The following is a 23,507-nucleotide window of genomic DNA, read 5'->3' on the forward strand; positions in this document are numbered from 1 at the left end:
AATATACTTTTTTTAAAATAAAAAATTTAATAATTAAATTATAATAGAAATTTAAAATAACCAAAAAATGTAGCATTTGAAGTAGAGCGCTATACTCAAATTGTCAATATCACGCAATTTTTTGTAGACTTTTATTAATATAATAAAATCATTCGTGAGTTGTGAACTAGTGTAGTATATCAATCTCATGTTCTTTTATTACGATGTTCTTGTGTTGTTATTAAAAGTAAATTAAATATTTCAGTGATTCAAAACTCCTCAACAAGTAGTAAAATATTATTTAAGTCAAAAACAGTGGTAATTTGAGGTAATTTGCAAGTTAAAACCAAAATTTACTTTTGACTTCGATCATTATCAATGAGTATGAATAAATGGAGATGGTAACAAAAAATTATAATCACTACCAATCGATTGTAGAAAAAATACCATACATAGTGATAGTGTAGTTTTACTTTTATTTTAATAAATAATATAAATTATTATATTTACCATATGCTCTGTTGCCTTTTCCTCCAATTCCAAAAATGTCCAATTGACTTGGAAACTCAAAGGTTGTAATCGAGATTCCATTTCACGTAACCATTTTCTAAGACATTTGACTTCATGTTCAAAGTCTGAAAAAGGAAAACGTAATAAAAACACATGCTATGGCGTCGAACACTGCAAAGTGTATCGAAATCAATTGACTCGGTCGTGAAATATAATAGTTGAAAAATTAAAAAAAAAAGTTTGGAAAATTCAAAAAAACATAACCAATTATTCGCATTATGAATTGTTGTCGACAAAATTCGAAAAAAGTGTTTTTTTTTACATAACTTCGACATTTCCTTTTGGGTCGTTTTTGATGAAATAAAATAATTATTAGAGCTCAAAAAATAACGTCAATTACCGCAAAGAAAATCAAAATCGGTTGATTGGTTAGAGAGATATCGTTGACGAAAAATTTGGGAACAAGTGTTTTTTTTTAACATAACTCCGATATTTCTTTTCGGATCGTTTTTGATGTAATGATATAACTATGTGAGCTCATAAAATCACCGCGATCTTATCCACGAACGTCGAAATCGATTAATTGGTTCGTGAGTTATCGTTGTTGAACAAATTGAATTTTTCAAATTTCTCCAAAATTTTTGGTCTAATCAATTTGTGTTAAAAAGTAAATCATACGATTCGCAAAACTGTGTCGAATGCTGCCAACCACGTAAAAATCGATTTATTCATTCAAAAGTAATTGCAGTTTGAAAATTTTAATAATAGTGTTTTATTAATCTCCTATCAGGCTTTTGAGCTCGAAGAGCTCAAAAACATAACTGCTAACTCTTTGAGCTCGTAGAGCTCAAAATAACACATAAATTGTAATTTTGAGTTCGAAAAGCTCAAAAACGTCATAAGTGCAATTTTAAGCGCTTAGGTATGGAATTAGCGGGAAGTCGCAGAGATGACCTTCAGGGTCAACCGTTTTCTTAATTTTTTTTTTAATTAAAATGAAATTGCAAGTGTCAATTAATAATTAGGACAGTGTCAATAACTGGGTCTTTTACCTTACATGATGTATGGGTAAAAAACAAAAAATGAATTGTTACGTTCCCAAATTTTGAGTAAATTAATTAAATATTATTTATGTCCAGATTTTGACCTCGTTAGGATGTCAATAGACTCCAGGTGGGTCGTGTCACTGGTTTACTCCGCGAAGTCACTTTTAAAATTTAAGTTTATAAAATTTTATGTTACTTTCAATTAACCTGCCTCAGGTAGGTGATTTTGGAGTGCCTAAACGCTGGCTAGCGCTTCGGCGATTTCACCAGAGTGGAAAACAGCTAATAAAAGCGCTTACACCCTGGGGGATAAGGTTTTAATAAATATCCATATTAATTTATTGACAATTAATAAAATTTATTTGAAAAGGATTAGGCAGGTTCAGCCTCGGACCAGCAGAGATTGCTCCTCTGCTAAGTCCGAGGACTGACTGCTCCAGATGAAGTCTGAAGACAGAATGTATGTATAATAATTTTTACAAAGAGATTTATATACAGATTTTTAGCAACGTTGCATCTCAGGTTACCTACCCTATGAGAACATCAACGCAGTCCAAATCCCACAACGTAGACTGTTTAGTCTACTGGGCTGCGTTGACGTTCTAAAAATCTCTTAGCTCGAGGTATTTCCGTTTCAAAATACCTCGATTAATAATTAATTAATTAAAATATTAATTAATCAAATTTAAAATAAATTAAAAATTTCCGAGAACGTAATAGAATAAAACAAAAAAACAATTTTTTCAATGAAAAATGAAATAATAATAAATTAATTAAAAAAAAAAAAAAAGCTGATGGAAAAAATTTTTACTTGAAAAAACAACCGCTACTAACCTAGAGACGAGTTAACTGTACAGAAGGATATTATATTACTGTCTATATTATACTCAATATTGAAGAAAATGTCAGTTTAATTTTTCACACAGAGAAATAAATTCTTAACTTGAGGATAAATTTTCTTGGTTTAAGAAAATGTTAAGGAAAACTAAAAAATTTCTCGATTGACATCAAAATTTTTTGTGCTAAGAAATTTTTTTTTATCCAAAATAACTTTGGTCTTCCTCAAAATTTTCTTGGCGCGAGAAATTCTTTTTATCTGTTCACGAATTAAAATTAAACGATGCCGTGTTAAATAGTCATCAACAATACCAAATCCATCTAAGATAACACGAATCTCTTACAAAAGATTAATAATAAAAAATGATTTATTTTCCTCAAGTTACCAGATACCAAAAATTCAAGTCCTTTTCGATTCTTTGATGAGAAAAGTTTTTAGATTTTTTTCATGAATTTTTCGTTTCCATCACTCTAAAAGTTATCCAAGCAGTCGTCCAATTTCTGAGCTCAGGGAACTCAAAAACAAATTACGAATCTCATCCTCGAACTTGAAAGACCTTAATCGTTAGCAAGTATCTATGATTTTAGCGTTTTTAGTTCAAATTATACGGAAATTCCGGAAATAGTCTGCAGGGTCACAACCGCTTTCCAGAATTGTAACTTCTAACTATGAAAATCAATAATTTCCAAAATTAAGAAAGTTATTGTTTTCATTACGATTTTCGAAAATCAAGTTTTTTTTTAGCTTTACATTTTGTTCGTACCTCGCGATACCTAGGTTCTGAAATATCGTAACCCATAAAATTTGACAATTTCACTTTTTTTTCAAAAATCAAATCTTAATAATTTCATGCAGCTCATGTTGAAATTGTAGAGATTAAATCGTTGAATAAATATTTTCAAATACATATTATAATCCGTCAAATCATATCTAACTATTGATAATATTAAACTATTTTTATCATCTGGTAATCAATGTTGTTTTGTAAGCTTAAGATCTGATTATATTTTGAAAGTGATACAGCAGTTTAAAAGTTACTCAAAAAAAAAATGTTTTTAAATCTCTCAAAATTTATCAGGCATAATCAATTCACATTTCTATGGAATCTAAGTTTGGGGAGGCCTTTACGAATGTCGCAAGCTACGTTTTGATCGGTCAAGTCCTTCAAAAGTTATGCAAGGTTTACACAAACAACTGCAAATATCATAACATGCTCGTAAAAAAGGCTAGAATAGCTTACTTAAAACATCGAGATCTAATGAAATCTCTAAAAGAGAAATATTTAAAAAATATTATTAGTTAAAAATGACAACACCGTGCATAAGAAATGATGGTCGGTCAATTTATCACATTCCGATCGTTATTTTATAATACATCGGTACGGCTTCTACATGAAAAATTAATACTTTAAAAGTGTCATTTACATCTATTAATGATCAAAAGTGCTTGACAACTTAAATTATTCTTGATTTTATAGTAACATTTGAAAAGTCTTACTTTTATATCAACTGACATTCTTACATATTAAATAATAAACTATTCAAGCAAATATAAACTATGAGACTGAGAGATTCAATATGTCAAGATTGTTAAGATTTTTAACAGAACAACATTCAATATTTAATTGGAACATTTGAAAAAAAAAACTTTTTTTTTGCCACAACGGTAAGAAAATTTTTACTGTGCACTTCTTCATCTATGCTCGAAGATAGAAAATTTTAAACTTTTTCGAGCTTTCTGAATTCTAAGAATTCAAATTCTGGAAGTTATTTAATTTAAAGAAAACAAATAAAAAAAATTTCAAACCGTGAAATATTTTGAATAAGTTGACTAATTATCATAAGATTCGCGATTTTCAACTCTTTTTTTTTAGCATAAAAGAGTGATGCAATGTCAAAAGTCGATCTGACTTTTCGGGATTAAGAGAAAAATTTCAAAATTCATTAAAAGAATTGAATCAAATTGACTAAATTTATAGTAACAACTCAAGTTTTCAGAGAATATTTCTTTTAATGTAGTTTTTTACATTAAAAAACAACCACTAAGTTTAAAAAAAAAAATAGACGGATTCATTATTTACTAGAAATGATTTTATTCAGTGAAACGGACCATATGTTTTTTATAGAAATATTTCTTTATTCACACTTTTAAACTTCGATCAACTATCACAAAACCGTCGTACTTGTCGCGTATCACACGCTCTAATTTAAAAATTTTAAAGCAGCTGTTAAAAATAGTATATTATTACACACCTAAGGGAAGTAAAGTAAGAATGTCTCAGATCACATGTAATTGTTGGCCGAGGCGAAGCCGAGGTCAACAAACATGTGATCTGAGGCTTTCTTACTTCCCGAGGAGTGTATACTATTTATTTTGTCCGGACGAAGGCGGAAAGCGGCAACTTAGTTTAGCGCAGCGGGACAGAAAAGTTGTCACTTTCGCCCGAGGCAAAAATATTATTATCTAAAACAACTTCTTACCAGCGGATACGTCTTGTTGGTCAGAAGTAGGTTGGGCTGGGGCCATTATTTGTTCAACAAGCTCCCATTTAGCATTTAAATGGTCGACTCGCCATGCAACTTCATCTCGAAGAGAAGGAGTGCGAGCCACAAGTTTTGCTGCTTGTTCGTTAAATAATCGTCGTCGATAAGCCTTACGTCGAAGCTCCTCCATGTGAGCCTGAATTGAAAAAATAGAATCAATCTTCAAAATTGTTAATTTCACAGAAGAAGCAAAATTTTTTATAGTTTTAATTTGAAGAATCATACTAAAAACGTTCTTCTGTATCATAATTATCTTTAAATTAGTGAAATCTTAAGTTAAAACCATAGAGCGATGATTTATATATTATTGAAAAAATTATATTCATAATAAATTTACTCACAGCGCGAAGACTTTTATCTAGAAGATTTTCTTCTTTAGAATAAACCATTTCTTGCAAAATACCCAGCCAAGTATATAACTCTGAAAATTGACAGCTTACTTCTTTCAAGCCCCATGATAATGTTGAAACATCACCTTCATCCCAAATGAGTTCTCCATTAGCTTCCTGATAATGAAAATGAATTTTTCAAATTAAACAAACATTTTCAAGTTTATTACGATTACACTGATAAAAAAAAAAAGTATTGAGACAAAGAAAAAAGTATTGAAAAGTATTGGTTTTCTAGTCAATCCAATACTTTTCAATAGTTTTTTCTTTGTCTCAATACTTTTTTTTATTCAGGGTAAATTTATTTTTAACTTTGACTTAATAGTATATTACATACCTAGGCCAGTAAAGTAAGAAATATCTCAGATCACATATAATTGTCGTCCGAAGCGAAGCTAAGGTCAACAAAAATGTGATCTGAGGCTTTCTTACTTTACTGACCGAGGTCAGTATTAGTATATTACGTGCTAATATATTAGTATTAGTATATTAACGCTAGGCCAGTAAAGTAAGAAATGTCTCAGATCACATGTTTGTCAACCTCGGCTTCGCCTCCGCCAACAATTACATGTGATCTGAGACTTTTCTTATTTTACGGGCCTAGGTAAGTAACATACTATTTCTGTTCGACGGAGCCAGAAAGCGGCAACTTTGTTTAGCACAGCGGTCCGAAAGTTGGCGCTTTCTGGCTGGAGGACAGAAAATAATTATAAATTTGATTTCTTACTTTACAGCTATCAATAAGATTTGTATCCATAATGTAATCATAATTAGATCGAATGGCAGCCCAAAAATCATCTTTACAGTCGTCTCGATTAATCCAACTCCGTTTGTGATATTCTTGATTAGGATCTTTTCTGTAATTATAACAAATTTATTATAACAAATTTTTTTTTTACAAACTTTTTTTTTTTTTACACTTTTTTTTTACAAAAGAGAAAATTCCTAATAAATTTTAAATAAGGTTTGTGATAATAAGTTCTCGTTTTTTTTTTCGTTTTAAATAATTTTTAATATCCTGCTAACGAAATTGAAAACTATTAAAATTAACAGCCGAGACCCATCTTTTTCTCGCTTTGCTCTCACGGAGTTCAACGAAACTATCTCTGTCGCACTCCCAACAGCAGAGCAATTGCAGTTTCGATTGGTTTCACGAAACGAATGAAATTTTCGAAAAAAACACTTTGTGGTGAAATAGTTTATTAAATTATCTATTATCTCTAAAAACGTTTTTTCAAAATTTTCATTCGTTTCGCTAAACCGATTGAAACTGCAATCACTGGTCTCGCCTGTTAAAGGAGTTATTGTTTTGAGGAGTTGACGTTTTGAGGTCCAAAAAAACCATTATGAATATTTTTGCAAGAATTTCGTTGCGTCAAGTGTATGTTACTTGACTGATTTGGATCCGTTTCACAGGATGCGAAAGTCTTATATACTGGATTTAAATTTCTTTCAAATTCGAACTCAATCGGTCAAATAAATTGAAGAAAAAATTTAAGAACAAATTAAAAAAAAAGTCCATTATCAATAAAAAAAAAAATATAAGCAAGGAGTTGTTAATATATAATAAAGTATGTTAACAATTCACTTTCGTTTATTTCCATAATGTAATAATTAAATTACATTTAAATTTTTAGTTAAAAATAATTATTTTTTAATTAGTAATCAAGTTTATGAAAAAGATTAATGTCAACAAATACTCGACAAATATGCGTATTACGACATAATTTAAAAACAACTCAAATATATGATACAAATAATTGTTAAATAGTTATGATCCAATTTGCTGAGTTGAGATTTTTAATGTAAATATGAAGATATTTACAACATTTAACGGCTGTAGATTATGTAGTATACATTTGATCAAAACTGTGTACAATATAAAAACGTATTAACTTGAAAATTGCGTGAACAGATACTAGCAACACATTTGAGGAAATTAGTATTCAATTCAATTTAAGTGTGAGTGGTTTCCTATTACTTGACAGACCGATAACCTAAGTATAAATCCAATTCATCTGGTAATATTAAAAATGTAAAGATTGATTTTCTCAGCCAATCATAGGATATTTTTATAGTCTGAAAAAGTTTCCTGATTTATTGCTCTTAAACTGATCTTTCGGAGATAATTAATTCTAAAGTTACATTGTTTTATTTTTGTCAATGTTCATTGCTATTTAATATTTATTTACCTTTTCTTAGTGAGACTGTTGTATGGTCTATTAACTTTCCTTCTTGCTAATTCTGAACTTTCAAGGTTCTCGCTTGAGCGTTGCAATGAAGAACACGAGAAGCTCATCTTCATTGATTTAAACTCTAAAAAAAATAAGATAATAAATTTTAATTTTCATTTGAGTAAATACTTCTGAACTAATATGATTATTGATAATAATTACAATTCGACTTATTCTAGTCTTTACTTTTTTTAGAATTACACCTGGTAGTATTTCAAAAACTATATATGCTAGTTTATTTATTCTGTTTGTTACTACACGTGTAAATATTTATAAATATTAATTTATGATAATTTATCTATCCTCATAATTAGTTATCTCATTTTAGTTACCTTTAGACTCAATCAACACAGATACAATCTATTTGTTAATAAAATATAAGAATACAAATTGAATAGTTACTACATAGCTTACTTATACCGTATATATAATTATTCATTTAATAATAAAATTTAATACTTACCGCTGTTAGATATCATTTCCATGTTTTTCCAACTATCTTTTTCAGCACTCCATCATTCCTAACCTAATTCCACCTATAAATGTATAAGAATAAAATTTATTTCTTTAATTAATTATGAATATAAGTTATAAATTAATTATGATACGATAATACACTGAAATATTCAAATATATTTTTATAGACTGAAAATGACTCACATGAGCTTACGAGGAACAAAAAGATATCAGAAAACTAGTCGGTCTCTACAAGTTAGTCATCGTCAATTCTTATGGCCCAGATGCTCCCAAGAATCTCTAAAAAAACAAAACGATAGAATTCTATCTTTAAGATCCCCTCTTATACAGTATAACTAGAAAATTTAGATGAAGAAAATAATAAGATAAGAAATAAAATGAGTTGCATACTTTCATTACATCCATAATTGCACCTGTAGCATTAAATTTTTCATTCTGACTGTCATGACGCTTGGTTATAAATGCAAATAAAAAAAAAATGTGTAAACCAGATAACCCTGAAAAATCATGGCGCCGAGAATTGTCGCGGGATATTCTTTCGGAAAAAAGGTAATCAATTCATATCATACCGAATAAATATATTTTTTTGAAATAATGATTCCATCAAAAGTTGAGTATTTAATAAAAAGTTAGCATTTATGAACTTTAAATAAATCCATACCTCAGGTAAGTAATGAGACGTGACACACCTGTGATAGCTCACGGAACATAAGCAACAATAAAATAATTTAGGATTTTTTTCATTATTTACTTACCATTCCTGATTTTTTAATGTGACTTGGAGCACATCTCCGTGGACGTAGTCCACGTCTCATCGTTATTTATCAACATAACCTTACTATCAACGACACCCACTAAGATAATGTGTATACGTAGAACAACTGCTACAGCTACATTAGGATTTTTTCCTCCAGAACGCCTGCTAACGAACACCACTCCTTATTTAATGTATCTATCACATACTTGTTTCACTATTGCCTTGCGCATGCGCTACTTTTCAACCATCAGAAAACTACCAATTTAAAATATTACAGTACATATTTGGGGACTAACTCTGCAACTGAAGTTTTGCGAATATTTGTGAAATTAAATTAAAATAACTAAGTATTTCATCCATATATTGACAAGTAATTCCATCGAATAAAATCATTGTTACCGGGTGACCGGTAATAATTTAAAATTTAGACTTCTGCAATGAGTTCAACAACGATTGAATTGATAAATTTTAATCAACGAATAGTAAAAAAAACATCATTCTTAGCCCAAAATCAATTTTACAAAATTAAAAAATTGTTAACCACTTGAATTATTTACATATTATTCAGATTTTACGGGTTGAAAATAAATGGTGACTTATTGAAAAAATCTAGAATAATATCATCATAAAAGGTAAAATACAGCTGGCACATTTTATTAGTTTGTAATCGAATAGAAAAAAAAGCACAACCCAAAAATACCTTACTCTGTGTAAAAAATTCTTAAAATTCCGTTCAAAAAAATATCAAAATTTATTCGTCTGACGCCGCAAAGTCAGAAAAATGATATAGTCTAGTTTAATCGCATTTTTAAAGGTCTTCAGTTTCTTGTAGTGGAAAATTGACAGCTCCATCGAAAAGCTGAGGATTTTTTATTTAAGATTAGTATTGTTGGTATTTTTATTGAAATTTTTGGAGCTTAAAAAAAAAAAAAAAACATGAGAAAATCGATAAGTGGCGAAATAAAAAAAATTATTACCTCGAGAAACGACTTGGTATTAAAGTCTCAAATTTTTGGGAAGTTCACTTTTTTTAAAAGAAAATACTTCCTCTAAATTTAAAAATGATCAGTTGAAGTCACTCTATAACAATGATTTTATTTGGCGAAATAACCCCTGTATATACTAATATATAAATATATAAATCTGTAGAATTTTTCATCTTTATTCCGTTATAACTAATTTATTAAATTTTATTTTGAGATTTAATTTTCTATGACGTATATAGAGTGTTCTAACTTAACTGATTAATTTTAAATCATAATATCTATAGATATATATAAATACTGATGAATGAATTGAAAAAAATTTGCTAGAATAAAAAAAAAAGTTATATCGTCGACTTTAGATAGTTTTTTAGTAGATTTCATAAAAATCTAACTATTGTATTTGTCCTTATGACGTAACTTTTCAAAAATCTTGCTTGATCAAAAGTTTATATATGTATGAGCTCAAAAGCATAGAACAGCTAACTCTTTGAGCTCAGAGAGCTCAAGATAACAATTAATTGTAATTTTGAGCTCGAAGAGCTAAAAAACGTCAAAGTGCAATTTTAAGCGCTTAGGATGAAATTAGCGGAAAGTTGCAGGGTGGCCTGCAGGGTCAACCGTTTTTCTAATTTTTTTGCTTGATTCGTGTAGGAAATTACATGAAAATCCCATAGGACACCATATGGGAATTTATCCGAAAACATCATGTGGGAATCTAGGCTAATATAATAATTATATGTCTATGTTATAATTTATTTTGAAGTTTACAATAAACGGAAACACGGTTGTCCTATTTGGAAATATACAGTGTCAAAAATTTTTAGACCTGACTTTCTTGGAATTGTTGCATATTTTAGTACTTTAAGCATTCTCATTTTTTTTTTTTTTTTTTTTTTTTTTTAATCAAACTTGCTATCAATTTAAAGCATAAACTTACTTCTTATACTTCTTTTACTAAAGGCCATCCCTGTAACTTCCCGCTACTGTCGTAATTAAGCGCTCAAAATTGCACTTATTACGTTTTTGAGCTCTTCGAGCTCAAAAATATAATTTTCGTGGCATTTTGAGCTCTCCGAGCTCAAAAATCTGATAAAAGTTTAATAAAACACTATTTCTTAAATTTTAAAACCGCAATAACTTTTGAATGAATAAACCGATTTTCACGCGGTTGGTAGCATTCGACGCAGATTTTTAGGCCTCATAAAGAATCTTTAAGTTTTAATCGATCGAAGTAGGAATTTTGATGTAATTCCAAAAAACCATTTATTTCCGTTTTTTTCGACAACGATAACTCACGAACGAATCAACCGGTTTGACCGGGCTAGCGGTGATCGATGTGGTTTTTTGATGTTAAGAGCTGATTAGTTTTTGGAATTGATCGGAATAGCCGTTTAAAAGTTATTCCAAAAAAACAAAATTTGAAAAAATTTTTTTTTGTAGTTTTTTTTGAGATTTCTCAAAATTTACCGGTTTGAATCGGTCCAAATTGTATTCAAAATCTAAGTTTGGTCAAGCCCTTTCGAATGGCACCAACCGCGATAAAATCGGTCGAGCTGTTCAAAAGTTATGAGAGGTTTACATACGGCCACGCACACACTCACCCCCCCCCCCCCCCCCCACACACACACACACATCTAGACGCTTACAACGCATGCCTCAAGGAGGAGACTTTTCCTCGTAAGTGGAAACAGCAACAGTTAGTACTTTTACCTAAAGGAAAGAAACCGCCAGAAGAACCGTCATCTTACCGACCACTCTGCATGCTAGATACGGCGGGTAAGATATTTGAGCGTATCATCCATCAGCGAATAGATGCAGTAGTCGACCCACTCTTGACAGACAACCAGTATGGATTCCGGAAAGGACGATCAACCCTGGACGCGATCAACCTGGTTGTTAATACGGCCAAAGAGGCAATCGCAGGAACTAGATGGAAGGGTAGAACGAAGAAGTACTGCCTGGTGGCTGCCTTGGACATCAAAAATGCTTTCAATTCCGCTAATTGGGACTGCATCATGCAAGCTCTCGACGAGAAGAACATGCCAACATATCTTCGCAGACTAGTGATTAGCTATTTTACAGATAGAGTGCTGAAATACGATAGAAAGAATGGTCCGAAAGAGTATGATATAACCGGTGGTGTGCCACAGGGCTCTGTTCTTGGTCCACTTCTGTGGAATATCATGTATGACGGGCTCCTGAGACTGAAACTTCCAAGATGTGTCAAACTGGTAGCGTATGCGGATGATGTTGCCGCAGTGATCGTCGCCAAACACCTCGACGAGATTCAACATCTGTTTGACATCACTTTTGAGAAGATCAACCAGTGGGTGGATACAGTGAACCTACAACTGGCCAAGCAGAAGACCGAAGCAGTGCTTATTACCAGCCGAAAAGAAGTTGAAACAATTAAGCTAAAAGTCGGTGACCGAGAAATCACATCACAACCTCATATACGATATCTGGGAGTGATGCTTGATGCCCGACTCAACTTCAAGCAGCAAGTGGAACACGTCTGTACGAAAGCCTCAGTAGTGAGAGCTAGTCTCGCACGATTGATGCCGAACGTCGGAGGCCCAAAGCAGAGCAGGAGGCTACTATTGTCATCAGTAGTCACATCGGTGCTCACCTACGGAATATCCATTTGGGCTGACGCACTAGAGGTGCAAGATTCATGGAGAAAAGCTGGACCAATATATCGTATGAGTGCCCTACGAGTTGCAAGCGCCTTTCGAACAATATCAGAGGAAGCAGTGTGTGTCATTTCCGGAACTTTGCCGCTCAGAGTCCTAGCTGAGGAAAGACGGAACCTTTACCAACGAAAGAGGACAACCACATAAAGTGCCGAGGAACTCAGAGCTGAAGAACGGCAGAACAGCATCGCACGATGGCAATCGTAGTGGGACGCCGCGACAACAGGGAGATGGACACACCGTCTCATACCGAAGATCGACGTTTGGCTAAACCGAAGTCATGGCGAGGTCAATTACTATCTGACGCAGTTGTTGTCAGGACATGGATGTTTTCGGACGTATCTTCACCGCTTCAAGCATGATGATTCACCGGAGTGCCCGTCCTGCCCAGGAATCAATGAAGACGCGGAGCACGTTTTCTTTGAGTGCCCACGATTTTACCCACAGCGAGATGAGCTGGAGATGATCCTAAAGAAGAAAATCTAACCAGAGACAATAGTAGAAGCAATGTTGTCATCAAGAGCCTCCTGGAACGCCATCAGCACATTTGCAACAGAAGTCCTTATAGACTTGCGTTCCATCGAAAGAAGAAGAGCAAATGACAACAACTAGAAGAAAGATAAAATAACACCTTAGCTACCAGAAGAAAGAGCAGTAGCTAGATCCTCCCCTCACGAAGTAATGCCTAAGAACGGTTTCATGAGGGATTAGGGGAAAGAGGAAAAGGGGTTTAGGGTTTAGTGGGTAGGGGCGCTAGCGTCAAGTTTTAGTATGACACTGCGTCGAGTCGCCACATATCCAGGCCAAACAACTATGCCTAGAATCTGTAAAAAGGATTCCCCCCCCCCTTAAAAAAAAAAACACACACACACACATACAGACAGACAGACGTACGGACGAGTCAGGAAAGCTTCCTAGGACCTCGAAACGTCGAGATCCGATGAAAACTCGATTTTCGAAAAACGGGGTAAAAACAATAACTTCCCGATTTTTGAAAATTTTCAATTTTCTTAGCGAGAAGTTAAAAATTAGAAAAACGGTTCACCCTAAAGGCCATCCCTGCAACTTCTCGCTAATTCCATTCCTAGGCCATGTTGTTTGTGTAGTGTGTTGTTTGTAAAATATGATTCTACGTGTAAGTGTTTGCGTGTGTGGGGTGACCGGGCATTTGATATCTCTTGAACGAATCAACCGATTTTGACCAGCTTGGTGGCGATCGACGTCATTTTTCAAGCTTAAAGGCGGATTAGTTTTTAAAGTTGATCGATAGAGACGTTTAAAAGTTATTCCAAAAAAACCCCTTCCAAAAAAAAATTTGTTCTTATTTTTTTTGAAATTTTTCAAAATTTCTCAACATCTATCGGTCTGAATCGGTTCAAATTCACAGCAAATCTAAGTTTGAGGGAACTCTTTAGAACGCCGTTTAGTAGATTCCAATCGGTCTAGTCGTTCAAAAGTTATAAGCGAGTCACATAGTCACACACACACACACACACACACACACACACACACACACACACACACACACACACACACACCCTGCGGCAGAGGAGAAACTGCTACCAGGCGCGTCTCCCCGTAGCGGATGGGAGAACGCTCGCTGTCCTTGGATGACACTAGGTCTCTTAGTTGATGAGGTACAGAGGGTAAGAGCCAAATAAAATACGCTCCCGTGGACAAAACTCCTCCTTTAATGAGTTGGTCACACTAACTAACCTAGCAAGATGATCGTTCCCTGCTGTAACTCACTGGGAGTGTCCGGAACCCGTGTCGATTATTTCCGACGATGCGGGCTACGGCTGATATGAGCTTGCTCTGCCGAGGTGTAAGTTGCAGTAGCGGATCAGGAGCCAGCCACTTCGGGCCTTGATCAGGAAGTACGCAGTGAGTGTTAGAGATCGGAATCTTCACTGCCCCGAGCGAGTCTAGTCCGTCCGTGTATTCCGGGGCTGGCTAAGTGTCGGCTAGGCCTCAGGGAACTGGGGTAGGAGTACTATCTCCGAGGGTACACCCGTTCCTAGTTATGACAACCCGTTCCACTCCGTATAATGCGCTGGTAGATCAAAAAAGTATGAGTAATTTACAGGAAACAAACAAGAGTGGAAACGGGCTTCATTTCATGCCCAACAAGCAGCGATTGAAGCAAGCGCTCAAATGAAGAGAACGCAAGCGCTGGAGCGCCTTGAAAAGCTGACCATTGAGCTGCCAGAGTTTGTCCAAACAAAGGTCAATATCCACAAGGAGATAAAGACCAAGACAACCGGTGTAGTCAATGCTATTGGAAGATTCAAGAAACTGGACGAGGAATGGCAGTCATCACGACGACGCATTCAAACTGAAGTTGAGACGGAAGAAGCTATGGACACTGGAGCCGACGGTGACGGCAAATCTGCTGCTGAGGACAAGGGTGAAACTGTCACAAGGCCTGGAAAGAGAAAGGACCGAAATTTGCCAGAGCCAACCGACAAAGTCACAAAGAAGAAGGACTTGAAAAAAAGCCCTCCCCAACGAGTTGCAGGGCAAGGCGACGAACCTAAGCTAGCTAGAGAGCAACTCTCAAAGCAGCCGCCGAAGGAGCCCAGGCCAGAGCCTAAGCGGAAAAAACCACGCAAATGGATCGGACCCGATGCACTGATCATTCGCCTGGCCGAGAAAACAAAGTATGCCGAGATTCTGCGTACTTTTTTCTAAATTCTAAAGCAGGACATCCTAGATGAGCAGGTTCGTTCAACTGTGGATAAGATCAACAAGACCAGAAGTGGTGACTTGTTGATAACGATTTCGAGGAAGAGCACTGACAAAGGCCAAGCCCTCCAAAAGACGATCGCAGACATCTTTAAGGACGAGGCCAAAGTGATCTGCAAAGTGCCACAGGAGACCATCGAGATCCAAGATGTCAATGACGACACGACGAAAGAGCATATTCAGACCGCTCTAAAGAGGGAAGCTGGATAAAGTTGTGAAATCCCACTAGAGGCAATCAAGATCCGTAAAGCCTTTAGGGGTACGCAGACAGCCACAGTGTCACTACCAGCAGCTGCAGCACAAAAGTTACTGGAGGAAAACTGCAAAATAAGGATCGGCTGGGTCAATTGCCGAATGAGAGCAATGAAGAGACCCATACAATGTTTCAAATGCTGGCACTTTGGGCACTTCGGATCTCAGTGCAAAAGTGGTCGATCAGTCTAAGCACTGCATAAGGTGCGGAAAAGAAGGACACAAAATTGCTGATTGTAAAAATCCAGCTAAATGTGTACTGTGCGTTGAACGACACGGCGTAGAAAATGCGCCTCACCATGCAGGCACGAACAAATGCCCCGTCTTCCAAGAAGCGCTCCAGAAGATAACGAAGCCAAGAACATGAAGATATTGCAGCTTAACCTCAATCATTGTGCGGCTGCGCATGACCTGCTCATACAAACTGTGCGCGAATTAGAGGCAGACGTAGCACTTATAAGTGAGCCTTATAGACACCTGAGTAACCAACCCTGGGAATCCGACATCACTAACAAAGCCGTCATCTGGTCCGGCGGTAAATGTCTTTTTCAGAGAATAGTCAACAATAAAGAAGCCGGCTTCGTAGCAGCATGGGTAGATGGCCTCCGCTTCTCCAGTTACCATGCACCACCTAGTCTCTCTAATGAACAGTTTGAAGAATTCCTTGATCGGCTAACTGAGGATGCAAGAAAACACTTTCCCGTGGCAATAGCTGGTGACTTTAATTCTTGGGCAGCAGACTGGAGCAGCAAGTTCACTAATACACGTGGAAAAGCACTTCTCGAAGCAATGGCCACATTGGACGTGATCCTTCTTAACACCGGTGACACGCCAACGTATACTAAGGGAGAGGCAAACTCAATTGTCGACCTCACATTTGTAAGCAGTTGCTTAGCTCGAAGAGGTTTTTCTTGGAAAGTCTTGAACATCTACACAGCCAGCGACCATAGTGCGATACTGTGGGAAATATCAACTGGCCAGAATCTAACAAGAGTCAACAGGAGCGCTAGCGCGGTTGGGTGGAAAGTTAAGTCTCTCGACCTCACTGCTTTAGTAGTAGCCCTAGCGTGCAATCCGATTATCGTAGAAACTGCTGAAGAGAAGACCAAGGACCTAATGAGAAGAGTCACCCAGGCCTGCGACGCCAGTATGTCCCGGAAACGTGGCATGAATTCAAGACCTTCGGTGCACTGGTAGAACGATCACATTAGCATTCTACGTTCAGAGTGTCTTAAAAAAAGAAGAAAGTCTCAGCGTGGCTACAGACGACCTAACTCCGCAAAGCTGTTGGCAGATTATAAAACGGCCCGTCAAGAATTGAACAGAGTCATCAAAGAAAGCAAAAGACGCTGCTGGAAAGAACTGGTCGCAGAAGTAGAGAAAGATCCATGGGGCAGACCGTATAAGGTGGTTATGACCCACCTGAAATGCCAGCCAATGCCATCACCTACGTGTCCGCAACTCCTAAAGAAGATTGTTACTGCGCTGCTTCCCCAACAGCCGGTATTCACCTACAAGTTGGAGCAGCTCAACCCTGAAGACATCCCAACTATCACGTTGGATGAGTTGATAGAGACAGGCAATCGAGTAGGGAATAATAAGGCGCCGGGATTGGACGGAATCCCTAATATTGCCCTGAAATCAATCCTTAGGGCAGCACCGACATTATTCCTGGATGTTTACGATACATGCCTGAAGGAAGGAATTTTTCCCCAGAAGTGGAAACAGCAATGGCTAGTACTACTTCCGGAAGGGAAAAAGCCGCCGGAAGAACCGTCATCCTACCGACCACTCTGCATGTTAGACACGGCCGGAAAGATATTCGAGCGCATAATTCATCAGAGAATAGAGGCTGTAGTCGATCCACTCCTGGCAGAGAACCAGTTTGGTTTCCGAAAAGGACGGTCAACTCTGGATGCGATCAAATTGGTTGTTGATATAGCCAAGGATGCAATCGCCGGTACGAGATGGAAGGGTGGAAAGAAGAAATACTGCTTGATGGCTGCTTTGGATATCAAGAATGCCTTCAACTCCGCTAACTGGGACTGCGTCATGCGGGCTCTAGAAGAAAAAAACGTACCAGGATACCTACGCAGAATGGTAGCGAGCTACTTCACGAATAGGGTCCTGAAATATGACACGAAGAACGGTACGGAAATGTACGAAATCGCCGGAGGAGTGCCACAGGGATCAGTCTTAGGTCCTCTGCTATGGAACATCATGTATGATGGCCTCCTGAGAATAGCATTGCCTACGGGAGTCAAACTTGTAGCATATGCGGATGACGTAGCTGTCGTGATCGTCGCAAGGCACCTCGAAGAGATAGCAATGGCATTTGATATGACATTCAGACGAGTCAATTTGTGGATGAACATGGTGAACTTGCAACTAGCCAAGCTTAAAACCGAGGCAGTGCTCATCACCAGTAGAAAAACGGTAGATACTATCAAGTTGAGAGTCGGAGAACAAGAAATCACATCAAAACCATTTATCCGTTATCTGGGAGTGATACTGGATGCCCGACTCAATTTCAAGCAGCAGGTGTAACACGTCAGTGCCAAAGCGTCAGTAGTGAGGGCTAGTCTCGCACGGCTGATGCCTAACATCGGAGGCCCAATGCAGAGCAGGAGGCTACTATTGTCATCAGTAGTCACATCAGTACTCACTTACGGAATATCCATTTGGGCTGATGCACTGGAAACTCAAGAATCATGGAGAAAAGCTGGACCAGTATATCGACTGAGTGCCCTACGAATAGCTAATGCCTTCCGCACAATATCAGAAGAAGCAGTGTGCGTCATTGCCGGAACACTACCTCTTAAAGTTCTAGCAGAGGAAAGGCGGGCCTTTTACCAACGAAAAAGGTCAACTGCACTGAGCCCTGAAGAACTTAGAATTCAAGAACGGCAGAACAGCATAGGCCGATGGCAACTACGATGGGATGCTGCAGAGAAGGGTTGGTGGACGCACCGCCTCATACCTCGGATCGACATTTGGCTTAACTGGAATCATGGCGAGGTCAATTACTATCTCACACAGATGTTGTCGGGACACGGGTGTTTCCGCGAGTATCTGCACTGCTTTAAGCACGATGATTCTTCGGAGTGCCCGCCCTGCCCAGGAGTTGATGAAGATACGGAGCACGTCTTCTTTGTATGTCCTCGTTTCGAACCATAACGTGAAGAGTTGGAGAGGATCCTGAACCAGATAATGCAACCAGATTCACTTGTGGAAGCAATGTTGTCGTCAGAAGCTGCCTGGAACGCTACCAATACGTTTGCAACAGAAGTCCTCAAAGACTTGCGTTCCACCGAAAGAAGAAGAGTAAATACCAGAAGCCAGAAGGAAGGAACTTTACACCTTAGCCACCAGAAGGAAGAGCAGTAGTTTCTTCCCTCACGAAGTAATGCCTGATGGCGGTTTCCATGAGGAATTAGAGGAAAGAAGAAAAGGGGTTTAGGGTTTAGTGAGTAGGGGCGTTAGCGTCGAGTCGTCACATATCCAGGCCAAACAGATATGCCTGGATTCCGCAAAAAGGATTTCCCCCCCCCTAAAACACACACACACACACACACACACACACACACACACACACATACACACACACACTTTCGCGGAAGTGCGTGGACAAAGGCCAAGGCCTGCAACATACCATCGCAAACATTCTTAAGGAGGAGGCCAAAGTGATCTGCAAAGGGCCACAAGAAGACATCGAGATCCGAGACCTAGATGACACCACAACAAAGGAGGATATTCAGGCTGCCCTGCATACGGTAACCAAGGAACTCTGCGAAATACTACCAGAGACAATCAAGATCCGCAAAGCCTACAGAGGTACCCAAACCGCTGTCGTGACACTACCGGCTGCAGCAGCTCAGAAGATATTAGAAGAAAGCGGTAAAATCCGAATTGGCTGGGTCAACTGCCGAATTAGAGCCACGAGGAAACCTACCCAATGCTACAAATGCTGGCATTTCGGGGACCACGGATCCCAGTGCAGAAGCAAGACAGATCGATCCAAGCTATGCATCAGATGCGGCCAAGAAGGACACAAGATTGCGGACTGTAAAAACCCAGCGAAGTGTGTATTATGCGCGGAAAATAAGAGCGCAGAGAACGCTGCCCATCACGCCGGCACATACAGGTGCCCGGTATACAAAGAGGCACTCCAGAGAATGACAAGCAAGCAAACATGAGGATATTACAGCTTAACCTCAATCACTGTGAGGCCGCGCATGACCTGCTCGTGCAGACCGTGCGTGAATTAGAGCTTGATTTAGTAATAATAGCAGAGCCATACAGACACCTGAATAACCAACCTGGGGAAACTGACAGCACCACCAAGGCTGTCATCTGGTCCTGTGGCAAACTTCCCTTCCAGAGCATAGTGAGCAATGATAGCATCGGCTTTGTAGCAGCGTCTATTAACGAAATCCATTTTTATAGTTGCTATGCACCACCTAGCCTTTCCATTGCCGACTTTACTGATTTCCTGGATCGACTAACCGAAGACGCAAAGCAATACTACCCAGTAGCTATAGCAGGGAACTTCAATTCCTGGGCGGTAGACTGGGGCAGCAAGCAGACTAATGTTCGAGGCAAGGCACTACGTGAAGCAATGGCCTCACTGGACGTGGTCCTTCTCAACATCGGTGAGACACCAACATATACCAAGGGAGAGGCTAGTTCGATAATAGACCTCACATTCGTCAGCAGCAGCTTATTGAAAGGAAACTATTCTTGGGAAGTCTTAAACACCTACACCGCCAGCGACCACAGTGCAATACTTTGGGAAATATCAGCTGGCCGGAGCCCTCAAAGAGCAACTAGACAAACTAATGCAGCTGGATGGAAAGTGAAAGACTTTGACTCGGAAGCTTTGGTAGTAGCCTTAGACAGTGACTCGACCATTATCACAGGAAATGCTGTAGAGAAGACGAAGGACTTAATGACGAGAATTGCCTAGGCGTGCGACACCTGCATGCCCCGTAAGCGTGGCATCAATAAAAGACCATCGGTGCACTGGTGGAATGATTAGATTAACGCCCTTCGCACAGCCTGTCACAAAAAGAGAAGATTATCACAGCGTGGCCACCGACGACCTAACTCTGCGGAGCTGGTCGCAGAATACAAAAAGGCCCGTCGAGAACTGAACAAGGCCATCAAAGATAGCAAAAGACGCTGTTGGAAGGAACTCGTCGATGAGGTAGAAAAGGACCCATGGGGCAGACCGTATAGAGTGGTCATGACCCACCTGAAGCGCCAGCCAATGCCATCACCTACGTGTCCACAGCTCCTGGAAAGGATAGTTTCTACGCTGTTTCCTCGACAAAGTAAGTTCGGCTATTCTTCATTGCCAGTAAATCAAGAAGATATTCCACCTGTCACAGAAGAGGAACTGATGGAGGCGTGCAACCGAGTAGGGAATAATAAGGCGCCGGGATTGGATGGAATCCCGAATATCGCATTAAAAACAGCTATTAAAGCAGCGCCAAATCTATTCTTAGATACCTACGATTCGTGCCTCAAAGAAGAGATTTTTCCTAGAAGATGGAAACAGCAAAGACTTGTACTTCTCCCTAAAGGGAAGAAGCCACCGGACGAGCCATCATCCTACCGACCACTCTGCATGCTGGATACAGTGGGTAAGATATTAGAGCGTATAATGCACCAACGAATAGAAGCAGTCGTCGATCCACTCCTAGCAGAAGGCCAGTATGGTTTCCGGAAAGGACGATCAACGCTGGATGCGATCAACCTGGTGGTCGATACAGCTAAGGAGGCAATCGCTGGAAAGAGATGGGAACGTGGCAGAAAGAAGTGTTGTTTGGTGGCTGCCTTGGACATCAAAAATGCCTTCAATTCTGCTAACTGGGACTGCATCATGCGAGCTCTCGAAGATAAAGAAGTGCCAGGATACCTGCGTAGAATGATAGCAAACTACTTTACAGACAGAGTCCTCAAATATGACACTAAAAACGGTCCAAGGGAGTACGAAATAACCGGAGGAGTGCCACAGGGCTCGGTTTTGGGTCCTTTGCTGTGGAACATCATGTATGATGGTCTCCTGAGAGTTGCATTACCATCAGAGGTGAAACTTGTTGCATATGCCGATGATGTAGCGGTAGTGATTGTCGCGAAACACTTGGAAGAGATCAATCTGGCTTTCGATATCACATTTAGCCGGATTAATCTATGGATAGAGATGATGAAGTTGGAGTTAGCCAAGCACAAAACTGAAGCTGTGCTCATCACCAGCAGAAAGATCGTAGAAAACATCAAGCTGAATGTCGGCGAGCAGGAGATCGCATCGCAACCATTTATCCGATATTTGGGGGTGACGCTGGATACCCGACTGAACTTTAAACAACAGGTCGAACACGTAAGTGCTAAAGCATCAGCGGTGGTAACTAGCCTATCAAGACTGATGCCGAATGTTGGAGGCCCGAAGCAGAGCAGGAGACTATTGCTGTCGTCAGTAGTCACATAAGTGCTTACATATGGAATATCCGTTTGGGCAGACGCGCTGGAGACCCAAGAATCATGGAGGAAAGCCGGACCGGTCTACCGATTAAGTGCACTGAGAGTTGCAAGCGCCTTCCGCACAATATCCGAGGAGGCAGTGTGCGTCATTTCTGGAACTCTGCCTCTGAGACTCCTAGCTGAGGAAAGACGGAACCTATACCACCGAATGAGGTCATCTACACTGAGCGCTGAAGAACTGAGAACTGAAGAGCGACAACATAGTATAGCAAGATGGCAACAACTATGGGATGCTGCGGAGAAGGGAAGATGGACTCATCGACTTATACCAAGGATTGACGTTAGGTTTAACCGGAATCACGGCGAGGTCAACTACTATCTGACCCAGATGTTGTCAGGACACGGCTGTTTCCGGGAGTACCTTTATCGCTTTAAGCACGATAATTCCCCAGAGTGTCCGTCTTGCCCAAGAGTTGCTGAAAATGCGGAGCACGTTTTCTTTGAGTGCCCTCGTTTTAACCCACAGCGTGATGAGTTAGAGAAGATCCTGAACAAGAAAATCACACCAGAGTCAATAGTAGAAGAAATGCTGTCATCCGAAGCTGCCTGGAACGCCACAAGCACGTTTACCACCGAAGTGCTTACAGAGCTGCGTTCCATTGAAAGAAAAAGGGCAAATGACAGAAACTAGAAGGAAGGAAAAATAACACCTTAGCCACCAGAAGGAATAGCAGTAGCTAGATCCTCCCCTCACGAAGTAATGCCTGACGGCGGTTTCCATGAGGGATTAGAGGAAAGAAGAAAAGGGGTTTAGGGTTTAGTGGGTAGGGGCGTTGGAGTCGAGTTTTAGTATGACGCTGCGTCGAGTCGTCACATATCCAGGCTGAACAGCTATGCCTGGAATCCGTAAAAAGGATTCCCCCCCCCCCCTGAGATAAAAAAAAAAAAAAAAAAAAAAACACACACATAGTGACAACATCGCGAGGGTAGTCAGGGAAGCTTCCTATGACCTTAAAACATCGAGATCTGATGAAAACTCGATTTTTGCAAAACGGGGTGAAAACAATAACTTCCCGATTTTTGAAAATCTTCGATTTTCTTAGCGAGAAGTTAAAAATAGAAAAAAATGATTCGTTATCTTCATCGCTTTTCTTTATATTTTTGGAAAAAAATATTCATTTTACGATGATGGTTTTTGATTTTTTCCTTTTTTTTTTCTATCAAAAACTTGGTCATTTTTTTTTTGGTTTAATGAAGAATGTAATAAAAGAAGAAAATAAGTGTGAATGACATGAGTAAATGATAAGAAGCGATTAATAAGTTCAACGGGTAGAAGAGAAAGTCAGTAACTAACAAAATAACAGCGGAAAGATGGGAGTGTCATTTTAATAAGCTACTAAATGGGGAAGAAGTAGAGGATTCAGAAGAGGAGGATGAATCATGGAATGAAGAAAGAGGAAATGAGGATCAATTGGAAGCAAGTATGGATGAAAAGTTCAGTAGAAAAGAAATATGGACGGCAATAAGAAAACTTAGGAATAACAAGGCACGGAGAGGACTGAATAGCTGCAGAGT

At 38.5% G+C, this 23,507-nt stretch overlaps 1 protein-coding gene across 4 annotated transcripts in view; it reads right to left on the reverse strand.

Annotated features, from left to right (window-relative positions):
• LOC123264286 overlaps positions 1-8,961 on the reverse strand; it is a 90,617-nt gene extending 81,656 nt beyond the window's left edge. For 2 of the 4 annotated variants that reach the window (XM_044727510.1, XM_044727506.1), the window contains exons 1-8: positions 8,772-8,961; positions 8,200-8,295; positions 8,003-8,075; positions 7,498-7,621; positions 6,033-6,162; positions 5,258-5,422; positions 4,854-5,052; positions 490-614 (exon numbers count right to left, since the gene is read on the reverse strand). In XM_044727510.1, coding sequence (XP_044583445.1) covers positions 490-614; positions 4,854-5,052; positions 5,258-5,422; positions 6,033-6,162; positions 7,498-7,621; positions 8,003-8,024 — 765 coding nt within the window. In that variant the 5' untranslated portion in view covers positions 8,025-8,075; positions 8,200-8,295; positions 8,772-8,961. Of the gene's footprint in view, positions 1-489; positions 615-4,853; positions 5,053-5,257; positions 5,423-6,032; positions 6,163-7,497; positions 7,622-8,002; positions 8,076-8,199; positions 8,296-8,406; positions 8,430-8,771 lie in introns of those variants that run through there. The other 2 variants (XM_044727508.1, XM_044727509.1) reach the window with 2 other exon arrangements.
• Between the last annotated feature and the right edge of the window lie 14,546 nt (positions 8,962-23,507).

This window comes from Cotesia glomerata, linkage group LG4 (genome assembly GCF_020080835.1).
Source record: "Cotesia glomerata isolate CgM1 linkage group LG4, MPM_Cglom_v2.3, whole genome shotgun sequence".
Lineage (NCBI taxonomy): Eukaryota > Metazoa > Arthropoda > Insecta > Hymenoptera > Braconidae > Cotesia > Cotesia glomerata.